This window comes from Schistocerca cancellata, chromosome 2 (assembly GCF_023864275.1).
Source record: "Schistocerca cancellata isolate TAMUIC-IGC-003103 chromosome 2, iqSchCanc2.1, whole genome shotgun sequence".
NCBI lineage: Eukaryota > Metazoa > Arthropoda > Insecta > Orthoptera > Acrididae > Schistocerca > Schistocerca cancellata.
The window spans coordinates 1003957326-1003978929 of NC_064627.1; the positions used below are offsets into that span (position 1 = coordinate 1003957326).

Genomic DNA, 21604 nt, shown 5'->3' on the forward strand with positions numbered 1-21604 from the left:
CAAATCTCTGTGTTTGTGTTCTATAGTTTTGACTTGGGTGTGTATGAACTCAGTTGTTTTTTCTGCCCTAAAACAAAATAAAACAAACCATCATTTCTTTATTGATTTCTCCACATTTTTCATGCAGCCATTTTGTCTTAGTTTCCCTGCACTTCCTATTTATGTCATTCCTCAGTGACTTGTATTTCTGTATTCCTGAATTTCTCTGAACATTTTTGCACTTCCTTCTTGCATCAATCAATTCAAGTATTTCTTCTGTTAGCCATGGTTTCTTCGCATTTATCTTCTGTGTACCAATGTATTTTTTTTTTTTTTCCAACTTCTGTAATTGCTCCTTTTTAGAGATGTCCATTCCTCTTGAACTGCACTGCCTACTGAGCTATTTCTTATTGCTGTATCTATGGCCGTAGAGAACTTCAAGTGTAACTCATCATTCCTTAGTACTTTCGTATCCCACTTCTTTGCGTATGGATTCTTACTGACTAATCTCTTCAGACTACCCTTCATCACTATTACATTGTGATTTGAGTCTATATCTGCTCCTGGGTATGCCTTACAATGGATTATCTAAATTTAGAATCTTTGCCTGACCACGATGTAATCTAACTGAAATCTTCCCATATCACCCAGCCTTTTCCAAATATACCTTGTCCTCTAGTGATTCTTGAAAAGACTATTCGCTATTACTAGTGGAAATTAATTACAGAACTCAGTTAGTCTTTCTCCTCCCTCACTCCTTGTCCCAAGCCCATATTCTCATATAACCTTTTCTTCTACTCCTTCCCCTACAACTGCATTTCAGTCCCCCATAACTCAGATTTTCATCTCCCTTTGTATTACCCTTTCAATATCCTCATATACTTTCTCTATCTCTTCATCTTCAGTTTGTGACATCGGCATGTGTAATTGATCTGTCATTGTTGGTGTTGTTTTGTTGTTGATTCTGATAAGAGCAACCCTATCACTGAACTGTTCACAGTAACACACTCTCTACCCTACCTTCCTATTCGTAACAAATCCTACTCCCGTTATACCATTTGCTGCTGCTGCTGTTGATATTACTTTATACTCGACTGACTAGAAATCATTGTTGTCTTTCCATTTCACTTCAATGACCCATACTACATCTAGATTGAGCCTTTGCATTTCCCTTTTCAGATTTTCTAGCATCCATACCACATTCAAGCTCCTGACATTCCATGCCCTGACTTTTAGAACATTATCCTTTCCTTGGTTTTTCAAACTTTTTCTCATGGTCACCTCCCCATTGACAGTTCCCTCCTGGAGAGCTGAATGGGAACTGTTCTGGAATCTTTCGCCAATGGAGAAATCATCATGATACTTTTTCAGTTACAGGTGGCAAGTCCAAGCTCACGCCATTGATCATTGCTGATTATTCCACCTTTAGGGGCAGTTTCCCACCCCATCTTTTTGACAAGGTCATTGGTAGAATGAGAGTGACTTCTTATGCCGGAAGTCTTCGGTCACCAATGCTAATTATTAATAAAAATTTAAGCAGTGGCAGGTTTTGAAACCGTGACTAAGGACATTTTTGTTACTAATCAAAGATTTTACCCCTAGACCACGGATCTGTACAAACAGCCAATGTAAGAAACTAATTTCTTTCAAGAAGTTAATGATCGCTGTTGATCCTGTTGCACTAAAACATTGACTACAAGAAGATGGTAATGTTGTTTTTTGTTGTTGCTGCTGCTGTTTGCCCCATTGTTAACTGCTTCATTGTCTTTGTTAGAGTCTCTTTTGTTTAAAAGTTTGGTGACTGTTTTCCTGATCATCATCTTCCTCTGAACAGTATGTCACATTTTTTGGGTTATACAAATAATAAACAGATAATGTTATTTCAGTATTAAAATAGTCCCTGTTCCAAGCTCCCAGAAAATAGGGCACAATATTTGTGATACCATTACTACACGGATTCCTAATACAATGGAATTTAACCCATTACTGGCCAAAACTCTATCGGATAATTTTTTGCAAACTTTTATACATAAATACATTACACTGAGTGATTAATTGAATAAAAAGTTGTTTTGAAAATTTTCAGTTTATTAGAACAAAAACTACAGACCGTCCCATTTTTGGGACATTGGCCAAATGCGCTATCCAAATTCACAACCTTATTCTCCATGCATAATATTGTAAAAAACAACACAAACAATAAATAATGTTTTAATATTATTGAATGTCTATTTAGTATGAAATGAAGCAAAACACTTGTCGTTTTCACCAACATTGCACCTATCACAAATTTTTGTTGTTTTTTTCTTGCAGTAAGCGCATCTCTTCTGTGTTTTACTTGGCACAATGAAGTGATTTCCTGGATCTAGTCGTACATCTGTGCTCACCCGTCCTCCCTTCAATTTACTTCCTTGTGGTCCTCTGCGTTTGGGTACTGATCCTGTTTTCTTTGATAGGTAAAACGGCACAATTCTTCGTCGGACATCCAAAGGTGAGAGCTTCTCATTAGAGTTAGCAATTTAGTATGCACGCCATGTGTTTATTACGCAGATATCTATCATCTGTGTGAATAATGGCCACCACCATTTCTTTGACCTTATCCTCGTCCTATAAAGTGATATGTGCTTGTCCAGTAGATCTACACCACCCATATGGGCATTGTATTCTTCAATGAGATGTGGCATTGTAACAGATATTTCCGTTTTCTTTGCCCGTGAGTATCTTTTAGTAGAACTCACAGGAGTAATAGTACTGTAATTTGTCGCTACACATACTGGCCTGTTGTCACTCCATTTCACAACCAGAACTTCGTTCTCTTTGTCAAACATGTAGTCATAGAATCCTCGTTCCTTTTCTTTTGCCATTCTTTTTGAGTCAATCAAAGGCCATGCATTAGTTCGGATCTCTCTTATTGTTCCTGTAGCTGTCATTTTACTCTTTACAAGTGTGATCAGTGTGTCAACATTGGTGAAAAAGTTGTCAAAGAATAGCTTATAATTCGGATACTCTGATTCTGGAATCATGCTGGTTAGTTCATTTATTACCCTTGCACCTAAAGGCTCCTGTTTGGTATCAGTCTTGCCACAGTATGGCGAAAAATTATAAACCAAGCCATTGGAACATGTAAGACACCAAATTTTATATCCAAATTTGATAGGCTTTCCCCTCAGAAGCATTTTAGCTGAATGTTTACCATAATAACGTACCATCATTTCATCAACTGAGAGTTCTGAATGAAATACGCCAAATTTACCAAATTCCTTTTTCAGCATTTCAAAGTACAACCTCAGTTTGTACATATTGTCATTTCTTGTCTATTTTGGAGTTGTCACTGAGATGAATGAATCGCTTTATTTCCCGAAACCTATTTCTTGACATGGAGTTGAAGAGTAAAGAAAGACTGACATCAGGAGCTTATTCCCAGTACATATTCTCATGGGGAAGCTTATGATAACCACTCAGAAGTAGTATGCCAATAAATGATTTTAGTTCTTCTTTGGTTAGCAGAAAATTTATTTTGTTATGTTGGCAAGCATAGATTTCGCTTTGTTCAATAGTAGTATCCATTAGTTTCTCAGAAAAAAAATCCTCAAACACCTGGGGCACTGTCTTATTTGCTAGACATTCCGCAACATAATGTTCATTGCTCTTCCCTGGTTCACTAGTGTTTGTGTACGTGGGTTGATATTTATACCACTTATATTTATATTTTTTTTGTAGATAACGTACCACTTTCTGCTCCATCTCCTAACGCTTTCCTTCTTTTGGCTTCTGGAGGTACAACTGTAGCATTAGCTTCATCTCGGCTTGTTATGAGCTCTAAAGTACCTGCTACATCTTGTACAACAGACTCATTGTTCAGTACATTTTCGACAATGTCTTCTTCATCTGTTATTACATCTGCATCGGGTGGAATAATCGCCAATTCTATTCATCATCTTCATCATCAATCTCTTGATGGTTCTCTAGTTCTGCTAGAATTTCTTCAAGTGTAAGTCCACACGGCATGTTTTTATCCTGTTGGAATCGTAAAATTTGAATAGAATATGAAAAAAGCAGATATAAAGAACGTAAAATGCAGTTCTTCTCTGTATAATATGTGTATACAAGAATAGGGCATATCAACAATAAATGATAGTGTAACAAGCATGCCATTGTCCCATTATTGGGATGCATAAAATATATCGATATTGCACTTACTTGAAAAAATCTGAAGTATACTTAATCTTACACAGACATCCATATGTTCATAACAAACACGCCCAGACAACTAAATCACAGCTCATTGCCGTCCAGGAACTACCAGCAGACATACAGTGCTGCCGAGTGCGAGAACAAAAAATCGGCAAGTTTATAATTTTCCTGACGTGAAGTACTTAGAAAAAAGGCATTATAGCAGTTTGTTGAACCTACAGGTGCAACAATAAAGGCTAAAAGCTCCATTGCTTATGTAGAAATAAGTAAAATATACGCGCCCCAAAAGAGGGACAATGACCAGTAATGGGTTAATGCCAAATGGTAAATGTGAAATTAATTGTGGCCAAAAATTATGATCAGTTTTCACCATCATCATGAGCAGCAGCAGCAGCATCATCAGGATTTCCTTCCAGCGAGCCAGGTAGGGACTTTGTGAACGATATGCCTCCATTGGTTTCTCTCCTGGTATAGCTTTTCCCTCTCCACTACATCCCATGTTACTCCTCTCCTCTTGAGATCTCCCTTGACCTGGTCTGTCCTTCTCTTTCTAGGCTGCCCAATTGGTCTTCTTGCTGGAACCTTCTCTCCAAATACTGGTGTGGGGTTCGGGTCAGGTGCATTTGCTTCACATGACCGAACCACTTCAATCTCAAAGCACTCATCCTCTCCTCTGTAGTCAGTGTCATCTGCTCGTCTCCCTTTACATAATCATTCCTGGCTCTGTATCTCCTAGTTTTTTGTAGAGCTGACCTAAGGAACTTCATTTCACATGCTTGTATTTGATTCTGTTCTCTCTTATTTATGACGCAGGCCTCCAGACTATACATCATTATTGGCAGGAGATAAGTTTTATACATGGTCTGTTTGGCCCTTTGAGGGACTTCCTTTTCCCAGATTAGATTTCGTACTTGCTGGAAGAAGCTAGATCCTTTTGTTATTCTGTTTAAGACTTCTAGCTTGAAACTTCCATCACGTGATATGATGCTACCCAGATAATTGAAGCTTTTCACACATTCAGCCTTCTCCCTCTCCAGTATGATGTGACAAGGTGTGAGTGTCCTGCTCATCTTCATTGCCACTGTCTTGTTCCTACTCACAGTTAACTTGAATTTTTTAAAATTTTGTGTTCCAGTAATCTAATCTCCTCTGAACCTCCATTTCCGTCTCTCCCCAAATGGCGATGTCATCAGCAAAAACAAAAGCGTTGAGCTCTTCATTTTCTTCTTCCTTGATTTCTTTCATGATTGTGTCCATAAGTGTAATGAAGAGTAAAGGGGAGAGCGAACTGCCGTGCTGAACACCTCTCTTTGTCTTAAACCATTTTGATCTTCCTCCTACTTGTACACTGATCTCACAACCATTGTACAGCACCTGGACTTTTTTATTTAATGAATCAGGAGCATTGTTTTCTCAAGCATGCCCATATTTTATCCCTTGGTACACTGTCATATGCTTTTTCCAAATGCATGAATACTACTATCAAGTCCTTTCCTTTTTCCCAGTATTTCTCCATTAACTGACGGAGGAAGAAAATGAGATTTATTGTTCCCCTATTACTTCTGAACCCATCCTGTTGTTCCTCTAATTGGTGTTCTAGAATTTTCTGCAATCTTTTTTTCTATGGCCTTTTCCATTATCTTAAACCAATGTGATTCCTCGGTAGTTGGTGCATTTCTTTCTACTACCTTACTTGAACAATAGTATTTTTATTCCTTTTTTCCATTCATCCGGCACTTTGTTTTCTTTCCATATCACTCCCAGCACTCGGTGTAACCATTGTATTCCATGGATTCCTGCGGCTTTAATCATAACCGCTGTCAGCTCATCTACTCCAGCTGCCTTCCCACTTTTCATCTCTTTCAGGGAATTCTCAGTTTCTGGCCAAGAGATTGGCCCCTGCTCTTTCTTTAATTCAATGATTTCGGTGTTCCTTTCTTGTGCACCTTCCCCATCCAATAAGATTTCAAAATAATTTTTCATCTCTTCTCTGATACCTTCCATGTCCCTGATAGTATCCCCTTCCTCTGTTTCAATCGCTTTTATGTCTTCTCTGTCAGATCTTTTACTTTTCAATAACCCATATAGCAGTTTTTGGTTCACTTTGCTATCCTGCCTTGGTTTCTGGTTGAATATTTCCCAACTCTTCTCCTTTTCTTCCTTCACAGTTCTCTTTGCTTGAAGTTCCTTTGTTGGTATTCCTTCTCCAGTGTTGTCACCTTCTGTTCATCTTTCGGTACCAGCCCCTGGTTCTGATTTCTTTTTTCAAACTCCACGTTGTTCTTTGCCAGATTACGTTTTTAATTGCATCTTTTACTCTATCGTTCCACCAACTGGTTTCTTTGTCTTTCACTTTACCCTTTGTTTTGCTGCATATCTGCACAGCACTATTAACTATTGATGTTTTAAATAGGTTCCACTCTTCCTCTCCACTACCCCTTTCAGTTTTGGGCAATTTTTGTGCTACTAGATTTTGGAAACTTTTCTTATTTTCTTCTTCTGTCAACTTCCACTACTTAATTTTTGGCATTCTTTCTACAGCATTCAAACTTTTCATCTTATAATTTAGATCAGCGACTAGTAACCTGTGGTCGCTATCCAAGTGCTCACTTGGTATGACTTTAGAGTCCCTTACTTTTCCTCCAATTAATTCGTCCGTTAATATATAGTCTATAACTGTCTTAGATTTGCCATCCCAGCCATATCTGGTAATCTTATGGCTATCTTGTTTCTTGAAGAATGTATTCTTCGCTAAAAGATAATTCCTTATGCACAGATTTAGAATTGCTTTACCCTCAACATTTTGTCATTTTGTGTTCCTTATCCAAAAGCGCCCTTCACCTCCTCATATCCATTTCTGTCCGTGTCAATCTGAGCATTCAGATCCCCAATTATCTTACTTGGTCTTCCAGGTCTTCAAGTAATTTCGTTTTTTCTTCCTCACTGCACCCTTGCTGAGGTGCGTACACTTGGAGTATAGTAAAACTATTCTTTCCCAAGTTCACTCTTGCTCTAATTATCCTTTCGCTTACAAAGCTCACATCTGTAACTGGTTCAATGCCTTTGTGAAACGCAAACCCCACTCCATTTTTTGCCTCTTTATTGTGACCCTGCCAGTGTAATTTGTACCCACCTCTCAGCAATTTAGAGTTTTTTCCCTTCCTCTTGGTCTCACTCAATCCAAGGATATGAATATTTCTCCTGTCCATCATTTCGACAATCTCTTCAGTCTTTCCTGTCAAGGTTGTTACATTTAATGTTCCCACTCTCAACTTGTTTTTGTCTTATTGTTGGGTTCTAGTTTTCTGTTCTTGTTTAGTGTATCTTCTTGCGTTCCTTGGTTTTTCATCAGGCTGTGAAGGGCTGTCATTTGTTCTAGGTGAACAAGAAGTGCTGTCTACATTAAGTATTTTTAATCCAAGGCTCGTTCTTTGATTTGAAAGCAATAACAACTTTTTCTCATCTGCTGGCCTGCTAAGCCTAACGCATCTGAGGATTTCCTTTCAGGGTTTACTCCCTCAGCCTTTGAAGATCCCTCTTCACCACAAGGCAGTTGTTCCGCTCCTCATTTGCCTTTAGGAAGGAAAGGGTGCCTCCTCCGCCAGCTGCCGTACCAAAGATGTTCTCCTGGGTCGTAGCTGCCATTAAGGGTTTCGCTGTATCCCTGGCAAGGGTTTGATAATAGTAAGGAAAAAGAAGAGGTTTAGGACAGGATAGGATAGGATACAGGCTAATGATAGGTCATTGTGGGACACACTTCATCTGGCTCCTCCCCTTTGGCCTGTCCTGCATGGGTGACCTTACTGGTAGCTACGCTACCGCCGGCATAGCCCTCCGGATCCAGAGCAAGCAAACCTCCTCATTCCGAATAATTGAATTGCACCACTGATAATGTTGTGGAGATATAGACAAACAGTTGATTTATTCTGCTGCCTTTTTTGTGGTATGGGACCAAACCAACACTGTATTGTCACAAGCGTTACCCTAAATGGCGTGAGGCATGGTACAGGTTTCACACACCATTTCCGTAGCATTATTATCTTGTGACAGGCCATAGACTGCACAAACTTGACACCTTTGTTTCATTGTTTGTTCAACAACGAAAGCAGGAGCAGGAGCTTAACCATAAATAAATTCGGTTCTTTAAAACTTTTGGTCACTTGGAATTTGTCTATGGTGTTGAAGTGCCCTGTGTTGTCAGTGTGAAGCCCGATGCCATCCATATAGCTAGGCTCTGTGCATCCCTTGGATGTGATGCGATAAATACTTTTGAAAAACAGTTGAAGCAGTTGTGACTCCAAATAATTATCTTTTATATTTGTAGATTCTGAATGTTACATTGAACGCAGGTATTTGTTGTGTTTCCACTTCTAACAGCAAATGCAAATGTGTGTCTGCTAAATTGATTTTTGAATAGTAGTGGCCTCTGAAATATGCTCACTATTTTTTATTTACTTAAATTTGGCATATTTCGTGACAGTACCTTTTCCGTGAAATGTTTACAAGGCGATATTTGTCTTGGCTTCAGTTGTCTAGTGGAAGTATGATTCCACAATGCAGTGTTGTCGGTTGCAGAAATGACCTGGTTCAATGTGTTTGCCTCATTTTTGATGCTTCAAATACCATTTCTTCGAATGTGGTTTCTTCTTAAAGTTTATATAAAAAAAGTGGTAACATAATTCATTCTTTCTGTTCACTTCCAAATTATTATGACGGCGGCCTGCACACTGTTCTACCGTCAACACACACCACGAGTTCACTGCCGACTGACTACAGTCAAAGACGACTGTAGCGTCAAAGACATTTTACACAACACACAAGCTTCCACCTGTAATCAGTCTCTTTGATATTCTTCGTCACAATTACTAACAGTAATCAAATGCTTTCACTCTCAAAAATATAAGTAAATTAGCATATAATAAGGTAAATTACAATAAAAAAATTCTGACAAAAAATGTAAGAAAACATTTACAATTTGGTATCGACAAATCCGGTAAAAAATAACACATCTCCCAGATCCATTACAACTGCTCCCCAGGGCTTTTGTTGTTATGAACATATACAACAAAATCCCGACCACACTCAGTAATGGATCTGTATTACACAATTAGTACCTTAATGATGTAGTCTGATAACCTCTTCCAAATTTGGACTCTTTGAATCTGTGGACTTGTTACTGGCTGTTGTTGCAATGATCCTTCCCCATCAATCTCATACACAAAAAATTCAAGTAAAGAAATTATTTAACATGACAAATATACATGGCATAAAACATACATGAGAAATATTCTAACATACAGCATACACATTGAAAATAATAGTAAGGTAAAACTCATTTGCTAGAAAAAGATTTAAATTTTTTTTCATATTAATGTTAATTTCATTATGCTTACATATTGTACAATAAAAAATGATAGTGGACATATATAGTGTAGTGTTTTTTATATATATATTTGCCTATATATATATATATATATATGGTTATAATTAATGATATGCCTTCATATATATATATATATATATATATATATATATATATATATATAGAGAGAGAGAGAGAGAGAGAGAGAGAGAGAGAGGGAAACATTCCACGTGGCAAAAATCCCCAAATCACCTTCCCTACCCTCTGGCTCCTACCCCTGTAACCGCCCCCGGTGTAAAACCTGTCCCATTCACCCTCCCACCACCACCTATTCCAGTCCTGTAACCAGGAAGGTGTACACGATCAAAGGCAGAGCCACGTGTGAAAGCACCCACGTGATTTACCAACTGACCTGCCTACACTGTGAAGCGTTCTATGTGGGAATGACCAGCAACAAACTGTCCATTCGCATGAATGGACACAGGCAGACAGTGTTTGTTGGTAATGAGGATCACCCTGTGGCTAAACATGCCTTGGTGCACGGCCAGCACATCTTGGCACAGTGTTACACCGTCCGGGTTATCTGGATACTTCCCACTAACACCAACCTGTCAGAACTCCGGAGATGGGAACTTGCCCTTCAGCACATCCTCTCTTCTCGCTATCCGCCAGGCCTCAATCTCCGCTAATTTCTAATTTCAATTTGCCGCCGCTCATACCTCACCTGTCTTTCATCTTTGCCTCTGTACTTCCGCCCCGACTGACATCTCTGCCCAAACTCTTTGCCTTTACAAATGTCTGCTTGTGTCTGTGTATATGCGGATGGATATGTGTGTGTGTGCGACAGACACATAAACAAACACAAACATACACACAAAATCCAAGCTTTCGCAACCAACGGTTGCCTCGTCAGGAAAGAGGGAAGGAGAAGGAAAGACAAAAGGATATGGGTTTTAAGGGAGAGGGTAAGGAGTCATTCCAATCCCGGGAGCGGAAAGACTTACCTTAGGGGGAAAAAAGGACAGGTATACACTCGCGCACACACACACATATCCATCCACACATACACAGACACAAGCAGACATTTGTAAAGGCAAAGAGTTTGGGCAGAGATGTCAGTCGGGACGGAGGTACAGAGGCAAAGATGATGTTGAAAGACAGGTGAGGTATGAGCGGCGGCAGATTGAAATTAGAAATTAGCGGAGATTGAGGCCTGGCGGATAGCGAGAAGAGAGGATATGCTGAAGGGCAAGTTCCCATCTCCGGAGTTCTGACAGGTTGGTGTTAGTGGGAAGTATCCAGATAACCCGGACGGTGTAACACTGTGCCAAGATGTGCTGGTCGTGCACCAAGGCATGTTTAGCCACAGGGTGATCCTCATTACCAACAAACACTGTCTGCCTGTGTCCATTCATGCGAATGGACAGTTTGTTGCTGGTCATTCCCACATAGAATGCATCACAGTGTAGGCAGGTCAGTTGGTAGATCACGTGGGTGCTTTCACACGTGGCTCTGCCTTTGATTGTGTACACCTTCCGGGTTACAGGACTGGAGTAGGTGGTGGTGGGAGGGTGCATGGGACAGGTTTTACACCGGGGGCGGTTACAAGGGTAGGAGCCAGAGGGTAGGGAAGGTGGTTTGGGGATTTCATAGGGATGAACCAAGAGGTTACGAAGGTTAGGTGGACGGCGGAAAGACACTCTTGGTGGAGTGGGGAGGATTTCATGAAGGATGGATCTCATTTCAGGGCAGGATTTGAGGAAGTTGTATCCCTGCTGGAGAGCCACATTCAGAATCTGATCCAGTCCCGGAAAGTATCCTGTCACAAGTGGGGCACTTTTGTGGTTCTTCTGTGGGAGGTTCTGGGTTTGAGAGGATGAGGAAGTGGCTCTGGTTATTTGCTTCTGTACCAGGTCGGGAGGGTAGTTGCGGGATGCGAAAGCTGTTGTCAGGTTGTTGGTGTAATGCCTCAGGGATTCCGGACTGGAGCAGATTCGTTTGCCGCGAAGGCCTAGGCTGTAGGGAAGGGACCGTTTGATGTGGAATGGGTGGCAGCTGTCGTAATGGAGGTACTGTTGCTTGTTGGTGGGTTTGATGTGGACGGACGTGTGAAGCTGCCCATTGGACAGGTGAAGGTCAACATCAAGGAAAGTGGCATGGGATTTGGAGTAGGACCAGGTGAATCTGATGGAACCAAAGGAGTTGAGGTTGGAGAGGAAATTCTGGAGTTCTTCTTCACTGTGAGTCCAGATCATGAAGATGTCATCAATAAATCTGTACCAAACTTTGGGTTGGCAGGCCTGGGTAACCAAGAAGGCTTCCTCTAAGCGACCCATGAATAGGTTGGCGTACGAGGGGGCCATCCTGGTACCCATGGCTGTTCCCTTTAATTGTTGGTATGTCTGGTTTTCAAAAGTGAAGAAGTTGTGGGTCAGGATGAAGCTGGCTAAGGTAATGAGGAAAGAGGTTTTAGGTAGGGTGGCAGGTGATCGGCGTGAAAGGAAGTGCTCCATCGCAGCGAGGCCCTGGACGTGCGGGATATTTGTGTATAAGGAAGTGGCATCAATGGTTACAAGGATGGTTTCTGGGGGTAACGGACTGGGTAAGGATTCCAGGCGTTCGAGAAAGTGGTTGGTGTCTTTGATGAAGGATGGGAGACTGCATGTAATGGGTTGAAGGTGTTGATCCACGTAGGCAGAGATACGTTCTGTGGGGGCTTGGTAACCAGCTACAATGGGGCGGCCGGGATGATTGGGTTTGTGAATTTTAGGGAGAAGGTAGAAGGTAGGGGTGCGGGGTGTCGGTGGGGTCAGGAGGTTGATGGAGTCAGGTGAAAGGTTTTGTAGGGGGCCTAAGGTTCTGAGGATTCCTTGAAGCTCTGCCTGGACATCAGGAATGGGATTACCTTGGCAAACTTTGTATGTGGTGTTGTCTGAAAGCTGACGCAGTCCCTCAGCCACGTACTCCCGACGATCAAGTACCACGGTCGTAGAACCCTTGTCCGCCGGAAGAATGACGATGGACCGGTCAGCCTTCAGATCACGGATAGCCTGGGCTTCAGCAGTGGTGATGTTGGGAGTAGGATTAAGGTTTTTTAAGAAGGATTGAGAGGCAAGGCTGGAAGTCAGAAATTCCTGGAAGGTTTGGAGAGGGTGATTTTGAGGAAGAGGAGGTGGGTCCCGCTGTGACGGAGGACGGAACTGTTCCAGGCAGGGTTCAATTTGGATAGTGTCTCGGGGAGTTGGATCATTAGGGGTAGGATTAGGATCATTTTTCTTCGTGGCAAAGTGATACTTCCAGCAGAGAGTACGAGTGTAGGACAGTAAATCTTTGACGAGGGCTGTTTGGTTGAATCTGGGAGTGGGGCTGAAGGTGAGGCCTTTGGATAGGACAGAGGTTTCGGATTGGGAGAGAGGTTTGGAGGAAAGGTTAACTACTGAATTAGGGTGTTGTGGTGCCAGATTGTGTTGATCGGAATTTTGAGGTTTTGGAGGGAGTGGAGCTGGAAGTGGGAGATTGAGTAGATGGGAGAGACTGGGTTTGTGTGCAATGAGAGGTGGTTGAGGTTTGCTGGAAAGGTTGTGAAGGGTGAGTGAGTTGCCTTTCCGGAGGTGGGAAACCAGGAGATTGGATAGTTTTTTGAGGTGAAGGGTGGCATGCTGTTCTAATTGGCGGTTGGCCTGTAGGAGGATGCTCTGAATAGCCGGTGTGGATGTGGGAGAGGAAAGATTGAGGACTTTTATTAAGGATAGGAGTTGACGGGTGTGTTCATTGGCTGAGTTGATGTGTAGGTGAAGGATTAGGTGGGTGAGGGCAATGGATTGTTCAGTTTGGAACTGGTATAGGGACTGATGGAAAGAAGGGTTGCAACCAGAGATGGGAACTTTAAGTGTGAGGCCTTTGGGGGTTATGCCAAATGTCAGACAAGCCTGAGAAAATAAAATATGTGAGCGTAATCTGGCTAGGGTGAAGGCATGCTTGCGGAGGGAATGTAAATAAAACTTAATGGGGTCGTTGTGGGGGTGTTGTGAGGGTGACATGGTATTAGAAGGTGGAAAGTTTAACATGAGGTTGAAATGAAAAAGAAAGATAGAAATATATGGGGAGAGATAAAGGTGAACTAGAAAGCAATTGGAGATCTGGTATGAAAAAAAGGCGAAAAAGTGTTGGTTAAGTTGATCTTGTATTGAACTTGGGTTGGTAGACAGCGATGTGCAAAAAGGTTAGGTGGTTGTGTTGCCGCTAAATCACGTTAAAGGACGGAGAAATTCGGGAAAATTTCGAGAAAACGTATTAAAGGAGTGGTGTTGTGGTGAAAGATTACGAAAATGGGGCTAACAATTGTAGAAAAAATGACGTTAAAACCTGTGGGGAGCGGCTAAAATGACGTTAAAGGACGGAGAAATTCGAGAAAATTTCGAAAAAACGTATTAAAGGAGTGGTGTTGTGGTGAAAGATTACGAAAATGGGGCTAACAATTGTAGAAAAAATGACGTTAAAACCTGTGGGGAGCGGCTAAAATGATCAGTGATGTGCGAAAAACGGAAGTGGAAATAAAGTTAAAGTTATTAGAAGTAGCCGAAATGGTTGTTAAATACGTGAAAGCAGCTGTTATTGAACTAGAAACGGTGGATTTTATAGCAGCGGTAGTGTTGAAAGCGGAAAATAAAATCTTTTGGTTATGGTTGGGAAGTGGGTTACGTATTGTTGAGCATATATATGGCGGGATAAAATTGTATAGTAGATTACGGTAAAAGGGGGGTGAATACAAAGTGAGACTACTGGTAAAAACAGAAAGAGAAAATAAAGAGAAAAAAGAGAAATAAGACGACAGGAAAGATTTCGAAGTGCAAAGGCGACAATAACAAACGTAATTGTTGGGTTCAAATTAATGATACGGTTATAATAGAAGGAAACATTCCACGAAGGAAAAATATATTTAAAAACAAAGATGATGTGACTTACCAAATGAAAGTGCTGGCAGGTCGACAGACACATAAACAAACACAAACATACACACAAAATCCAAGCTTTCGCAACCAACGGTTGCCTCGTCAGGAAAGAGGGAAGGAGAAGGAAAGACAAAAGGATATGGGTTTTAAGGGAGAGGGTAAGGAGTCATTCCAATCCCGGGAGCGGAAAGACTTACCTTAGGGGGAAAAAAGGACAGGTATACACTCGCACACACACACATATCCATCCACACATACACAGACACAAGCAGACATTTGTAAAGGCAAAGAGTTTGGGCAGAGATGTCAGTCGGGACGGAGGTACAGAGGCAAAGATGATGTTGAAAGACAGGTGAGGTATGAGCGGCGGCAGATTGAAATTAGAAATTAGCGGAGATTGAGGCCTGGCGGATAGCGAGAAGAGAGGATATGCTGAAGGGCAAGTTCCCATCTCCGGAGTTCTGACAGGTTGTCACCCTCACAACACCCCCACAACGACCCCATTAAGTTTTATTTACATTCCCTCCGCAAGCATGCCTTCACCCTAGCCAGATTACGCTCACATATTTTATTTTCTCAGGCTTGTCTGACATTTGGCATAACCCCCAAAGGCCTCACACTTAAAGTTCCCATCTCTGGTTGCAACCCTTCTTTCCATCAGTCCCTATACCAGTTCCAAACTGAACAATCCATTGCCCTCACCCACCTAATCCTTCACCTACACATCAACTCAGCCAATGAACACACCCGTCAACTCCTATCCTTAATAAAAGTCCTCAATCTTTCCTCTCCCACATCCACACCGGCTATTCAGAGCATCCTCCTACAGGCCAACCGCCAATTAGAACAGCATGCCACCCTTCACCTCAAAAAACTATCCAATCTCCTGGTTTCCCACCTCCGGAAAGGCAACTCACTCACCCTTCACAACCTTTCCAGCAAACCTCAACCACCTCTCATTGCACACAAACCCAGTCTCTCCCATCTACTCAATCTCCCACTTCCAGCTCCACTCCCTCCAAAACCTCAAAATTCCGATCAACACAATCTGGCACCACAACACCCTAATTCAGTAGTTAACCTTTCCTCCAAACCTCTCTCCCAATCCGAAACCTCTGTCCTATCCAAAGGCCTCACCTTCAGCCCCACTCCCAGATTCAACCAAGCAGCCCTCGTCAAAGATTTACTGTCCTACACTCGTACTCTCTGCTGGAAGTATCACTTTGCCACGAAGAAAAATGATCCTAATCCTACCCCTAATGATCCAACTCCCCGAGACACTATCCAAATTGAACCCTGCCTGGAACAGTTCCGTCCTCCGTCACAGCGGGACCCACCTCCTCTTCCTCAAAATCACCCTCTCCAAACCTTCCAGGAATTTCTGACTTCCAGCCTTGCCTCTCAATCCTTCTTAAAAAACCTTAATCCTACTCCCAACATCACCACTGCTGAAGCCCAGGCTATCCGTGATCTGAAGGCTGACCGGTCCATCGTCATTCTTCCGGCGGACAAGGGTTCCACGACCGTGGTACTTGATCGTCGGGAGTACGTGGCTGAGGGACTGCGTCAGCTTTCAGACAACACCACATACAAAGTTTGCCAAGGTAATCCCATTCCTGATGTCCAGGCAGAGCTTCAAGGAATCCTCAGAACCTTAGGCCCCCTACAAAACCTTTCACCTGACTCCATCAACCTCCTGACCCCACCGACACCCCGCACCCCTACCTTCTACCTTCTCCCTAAAATTCACAAACCCAATCATCCCGGCCGCCCCATTGTAGCTGGTTACCAAGCCCCCACAGAACGTATCTCTGCCTACGTGGATCAACACCTTCAACCCATTACATGCAGTCTCCCATCCTTCATCAAAGACACCAACCACTTTCTCGAACGCCTGGAATCCTTACCCAGTCCGTTACCCCCAGAAACCATCCTTGTAACCATTGATGCCACTTCCTTATACACAAATATCCCGCACGTCCAGGGCCTCGCTGCGATGGTGCACTTCCTTTCACGCCGATCACCTGCCACCCTACCTAAAACCTCTTTCCTCATTACCTTAGCCAGCTTCATCCTGACCCACAACTTCTTCACTTTTGAAAACCAGACATACCAACAATTAAAGGGAACAGCCATGGGTACCAGGATGGCCCCCTCGTACGCCAACCTATTCATGGGTCGCTTAGAGGAAGCCTTCTTGGTTACCCAGGCCTGCCAACCCAAAGTTTGGTACAGATTTATTGATGACATCTTCATGATCTGGACTCACAGTGAAGAAGAACTCCAGAATTTCCTCTCCAACCTCAACTCCTTTGGTTCCATCAGATTCACCTGGTCCTACTCCAAATCCCATGCCACTTTCCTTGATGTTGACCTTCACCTGTCCAATGGGCAGCTTCACACGTCCGTCCACATCAAACCCACCAACAAGCAACAGTACCTCCATTACGACAGCTGCCACCCATTCCACATCAAACGGTCCCTTCCCTACAGCCTAGGCCTTCGCGGCAAACGAATCTGCTCCAGTCCGGAATCCCTGAGGCATTACACCAACAACCTGACAACAGCTTTCGCATCCCGCAACTACCCTCCCGACCTGGTACAGAAGCAAATAACCAGAGCCACTTCCTCATCCTCTCAAACCCAGAACCTCCCACAGAAGAACCACAAAAGTGCCCCACTTGTGACAGGATACTTTCCGGGACTGGATCAGATTCTGAATGTGGCTCTCCAGCAGGGATACAACTTCCTCAAATCCTGCCCTGAAATGAGATCCATCCTTCATGAAATCCTCCCCACTCCACCAAGAGTGTCTTTCCGCCGTCCACCTAACCTTCGTAACCTCTTGGTTCATCCCTATGAAATCCCCAAACCACCTTCCCTACCCTCTGGCTCCTACCCTTGTAACCGCCCCCGGTGTAAAACCTGTCCCATGCACCCTCCCACCACCACCTACTCCAGTCCTGTAACCCGGAAGGTGTACACAATCAAAGGCAGAGCCACGTGTGAAAGCACCCACGTGATCTACCAACTGACCTGCCTACACTGTGATGCATTCTATGTGGGAATGACCAGCAACAAACTGTCCATTCGCATGAATGGACACAGGCAGACAGTGTTTGTTGGTAATGAGGATCACCCTGTGGCTAAACATGCCTTGGTGCACGACCAGCACATCTTGGCACAGTGTTACACCGTCCAGGTTATCTGGATACTTCCCACTAACACCAACCTGTCAGAACTCCGGAGATGGGAACTTGCCCTTCAGCATATCCTCTCTTCTCGCTATCCGCCAGGCCTCAATCTCCGCTAATTTCTAATTTCAATCTGCCGCCGCTCATACCTCACCTGTCTTTCAACATCATCTTTGCCTCTGTACCTCCGTCCCGACTGACATCTCTGCCCAAACTCTTTGCCTTTACAAATGTCTGCTTGTGTCTGTGTATGTGTGGATGGATATGTGTGTGTGTGCGCGAGTGTATACCTGTCCTTTTTTCCCCCTAAGGTAAGTCTTTCCGCTCCCGGGATTGGAATGACTCCTTACCCTCTCCCTTAAAACCCATATCCTTTTGTCTTTCCTTCTCCTTCCCTCTTTCCTGACGAGGCAACCGTTGGTTGCGAAAGCTTGGATTTTGTGTGTATGTTTGTGTTTGTTTATGTGTCTGTCGACCTGCCAGCACTTTCATTTGGTAAGTCACATCATCTTTGTTTTTAAATATATTTTTCCTTCGTGGAATGTTTCCTTCTATTATAACTATATATATATATATATATATATATATATATATATATATATATATATATATATATATATACGCCTAAAAACAAAGATGATGTGACTTACCAAATGAAAGTGCTGGCAGGTCGACAGACACACAAACGAACACAAACATACACACAAAATTCAAGCTTTCGCAACAAACTGTTGCCTCATCAGGAAAGAGGGAAGGAGAGGGAAAGACGAAAGGATGTGGGTTTTAAGGGAGAGGGTAAGGAGTCATTCCAGTCCCGGGAGCGGAAAGAAGGACGGGTATACACTCGCGCGCACACACACACACACACACACACACACACACACACACACACACATATATATCCATCCACACATATACAGACACAAGCAGACATATTTAAAGACAAAGACAAACTCTGCATTAACATCATTTGTTGTTGCTGCTGCTGCTTCTCTTGTTCTTGATAATGCAACAACTGCTCTAGTTGTAACTTGATTTGCTATCACCACCATAAAAAAATAAAAATACTGTCAGGATTTGCAGAGTAAGTATTCATCAGCAACTTTTGTACCTGTGCAGATACCCAAACAATTGCGACGTTTGCCTGCTTTATTTCTTCGCTGATAGTTCTCGGTGTCGACATATTGCGTTGTTATACTGGCTGAAAAATGCGGGGTGGAAGTTCAGCACTGATTACTGTAAATGATGTAGCTGACAGTTGCATTTCACATTTCTGTACCTTCACTGTTCACCCCCCCCCCCCCCCACCCCCCACCCAATATTACAGTTATACGGCCAGTTAGCTGTTGGCAAATTTTGATAAGCCTCATTAATAGGTTGCAGGCAAACATCAGCATACTGCTACAATAGTTTACTGTTGAGTATCTATGAGCAGTAAAAACCTAACCACACAGTTCATAGTTCTTGCAGAATAATATGGTATGTATTGAACAGACATTGTCATTGTTGTAACACATAGCCTATTTGTGTTACACTTCTTTTATAGTTAAGTTGTGCATTGTTGTTGACCTAACCAGCATGCATTTCTTGTCTGAAAATTGACTGTGGACTGACTGTCTTGGAACCAAAAATTAGACCTTTATATATCATCACAATAATAATTAATGAAACTATACATTGTTTGATGTTTAACTTACAGAAATTGCAATTAAAACATAACTCATTAAATTAACTGAATACACCAAGAAAGCGGTTCTCTTTAACAGTTTCTTCTACCGAGAGAGTTAAGCTGTATTATTTGTTTAAATGATGAAATTAATAGATAAAGTTATAGAAAAAACACTTTTGACAAAATGGATAATTACTTTGGAATTAATTAAGAGCTGGCTTTGCTAACATGTTTGCAAATAGAGCCAAATAAATACTTAAATAATGCCAGAATTTATATTTGTTTATACATCAACAATAGAAGTTAAGTTATGAAACAATCAATGATTTCACCCTTTAACTAGGAATAGTCATAATAAATTAGGAAAGTGATGACATACACAAAACTAAGCTCAAAGCTAGATCTGGTGTTACATTCTTTAAAACTCATGGCCAACCTTTCTCTTTTAATGAAAATGCACATTATACTCACATATGTTAATGATAATTAGTCAAAAATAAAAAATGAATTTAAGGAGGCAGATGGCAAAACAAGAGAGAAAGGAAAAAGATCCCAGCTTGCTTTGTCACACACTGCTCTAACATACAATGCGTTAAATCCCAATTGAGTCTTCTACTTTAATGAAATGCATAAAAAAAGCAGTGTTGAGTTAATGAGAACACTTCAAACAGATACAGTGTAAAGTCCAGGTAATAGTAGGGTCATTTATAGGAAACAGTGTATGGAGCTAAATGATAAGAGGCATAAATTACAGTGAACTGTCTTGGCCATGAGAGTTGATTTGCAGTGGCTATATACAATCAATGCTGAAACTGTGTTAATTTAATTTCTGCTATAAAAACATGTTACACACCATAAACCACAGAATTTCTCATAATTATAAAACATAACAAACAAATTTTTGTGAGGAGTACTGATTTTTACATTTGTACTTTTTGTTTCAGAAGAAAAACAGCCAGTGGGACATGTAATTGCTGTGGATTGTCTGCCTATATACCCTGTCAATGGTGCAATCATTCTGGGTGGTCATGACTTCACTGAGCAAACAACTCAAAAGAAACTTAGAGAACATTTGAACAACTTTGGCCCAGCTGATGTGATACTGAGTGATATGGCTCCGAATGCAACTGGAGTGCGTGTTCTGGATCAAGAGAATATATTGGTATTAGCTTATGCAGCATTCAAGTTTGCACTTACTGTCTCAAAGCCAGGATCAGCAATGCTTTTGGTTAAGGTTTGTTGTGCAATTGTTTTAATGTTATGCTTTTATTTGTGATTAATGTTGAGAAGTGAAAGTCTCATATTTTTACCCATATTGTCTTACTTGTAAAACTTTCCTCACACAATGTTAATTACAAAGATATTTTCTTTTCAAAGCTATATTATGTGCAATGGAAATAATCATTTATTATTGTGCTGTACATATCAAGAGTGGGAACAATAAAAATTTAAAATTAAGAATGATAAGCTCGTATTATGAACAATGTAAGGCAAAATTGCACTGTATAAATTATGTTGTTTAGAGGAGATAGATACCTATCTTAAATTTCAAAGATAACAAAGCCCCACTGGCTAAAAGCGAAGAATATCTGGAATTGTAGAATGAACTGGACAGCATATCAGAGAATACCAGTTGTTGGTACTCAAAGTTAAATGAATTTCACAAACAGTAGCAAAAAGAATAACAGGGACTTCATAATCATCAAAATTGAGGAAAATATTATCCTACTTATAAGAATGCTGTTGTGAGTGTGCTCAGTTACTTCTCTTGGCATTTTTAATCTACCTAGAGTGTCGATCATTACTGGATGCACTGTTGGCTGATAGTTGCTTAGACCAAATTCCATGCTGAACTTTCACTTGGAGTTAACTGAAGGTTATCAGCCTATAGGTGATGGCAATGGCACCAGTACAATTATTGTGAGACTTTATTGCGGTACTTCTGATACGACATCCTTCCAGTGTCAATCCTTGCTTCATTTATTACACACTGTTTGTAGAATTTGAGGAATGAATAGCACCATTCCATAGCACTTAAAGAAAAAGTTTGGCTTGTGAGTTTGACAAGTAGAGTGTCAAAGGCATCAGGCTGTGACTTTTTGCAGAAATCTGACCATCATTCGTCTAAAACAGTTATTGAGGAGAAGTAATCGTAAGCTTATTGTGAAACACACATTCTAAAGCATTAGATAAAAACTTGGATAATCGTTTTACAATGAGGTGACAAAAGTCATGGGATAGTGATAAGCACAGT

General features: G+C 41.6%; 1 protein-coding gene across 2 annotated transcripts in view; it reads left to right on the forward strand.

The window, feature by feature from the left end:
- LOC126162972 (rRNA methyltransferase 2, mitochondrial) overlaps positions 1 to 21604 on the forward strand; it is a 94665-nt gene that overhangs the window by 41083 nt on the left and 31978 nt on the right. Inside the window, exon 3 of one of the 2 annotated variants that reach the window (XM_049919821.1) lies at positions 20298 to 20584. In XM_049919821.1, coding sequence (XP_049775778.1) covers positions 20298 to 20584 — 287 coding nt within the window. Of the gene's footprint in view, positions 1 to 20294; positions 20585 to 21604 lie in introns of both variants that reach the window. The other variant, XM_049919820.1, reaches the window with a different exon arrangement.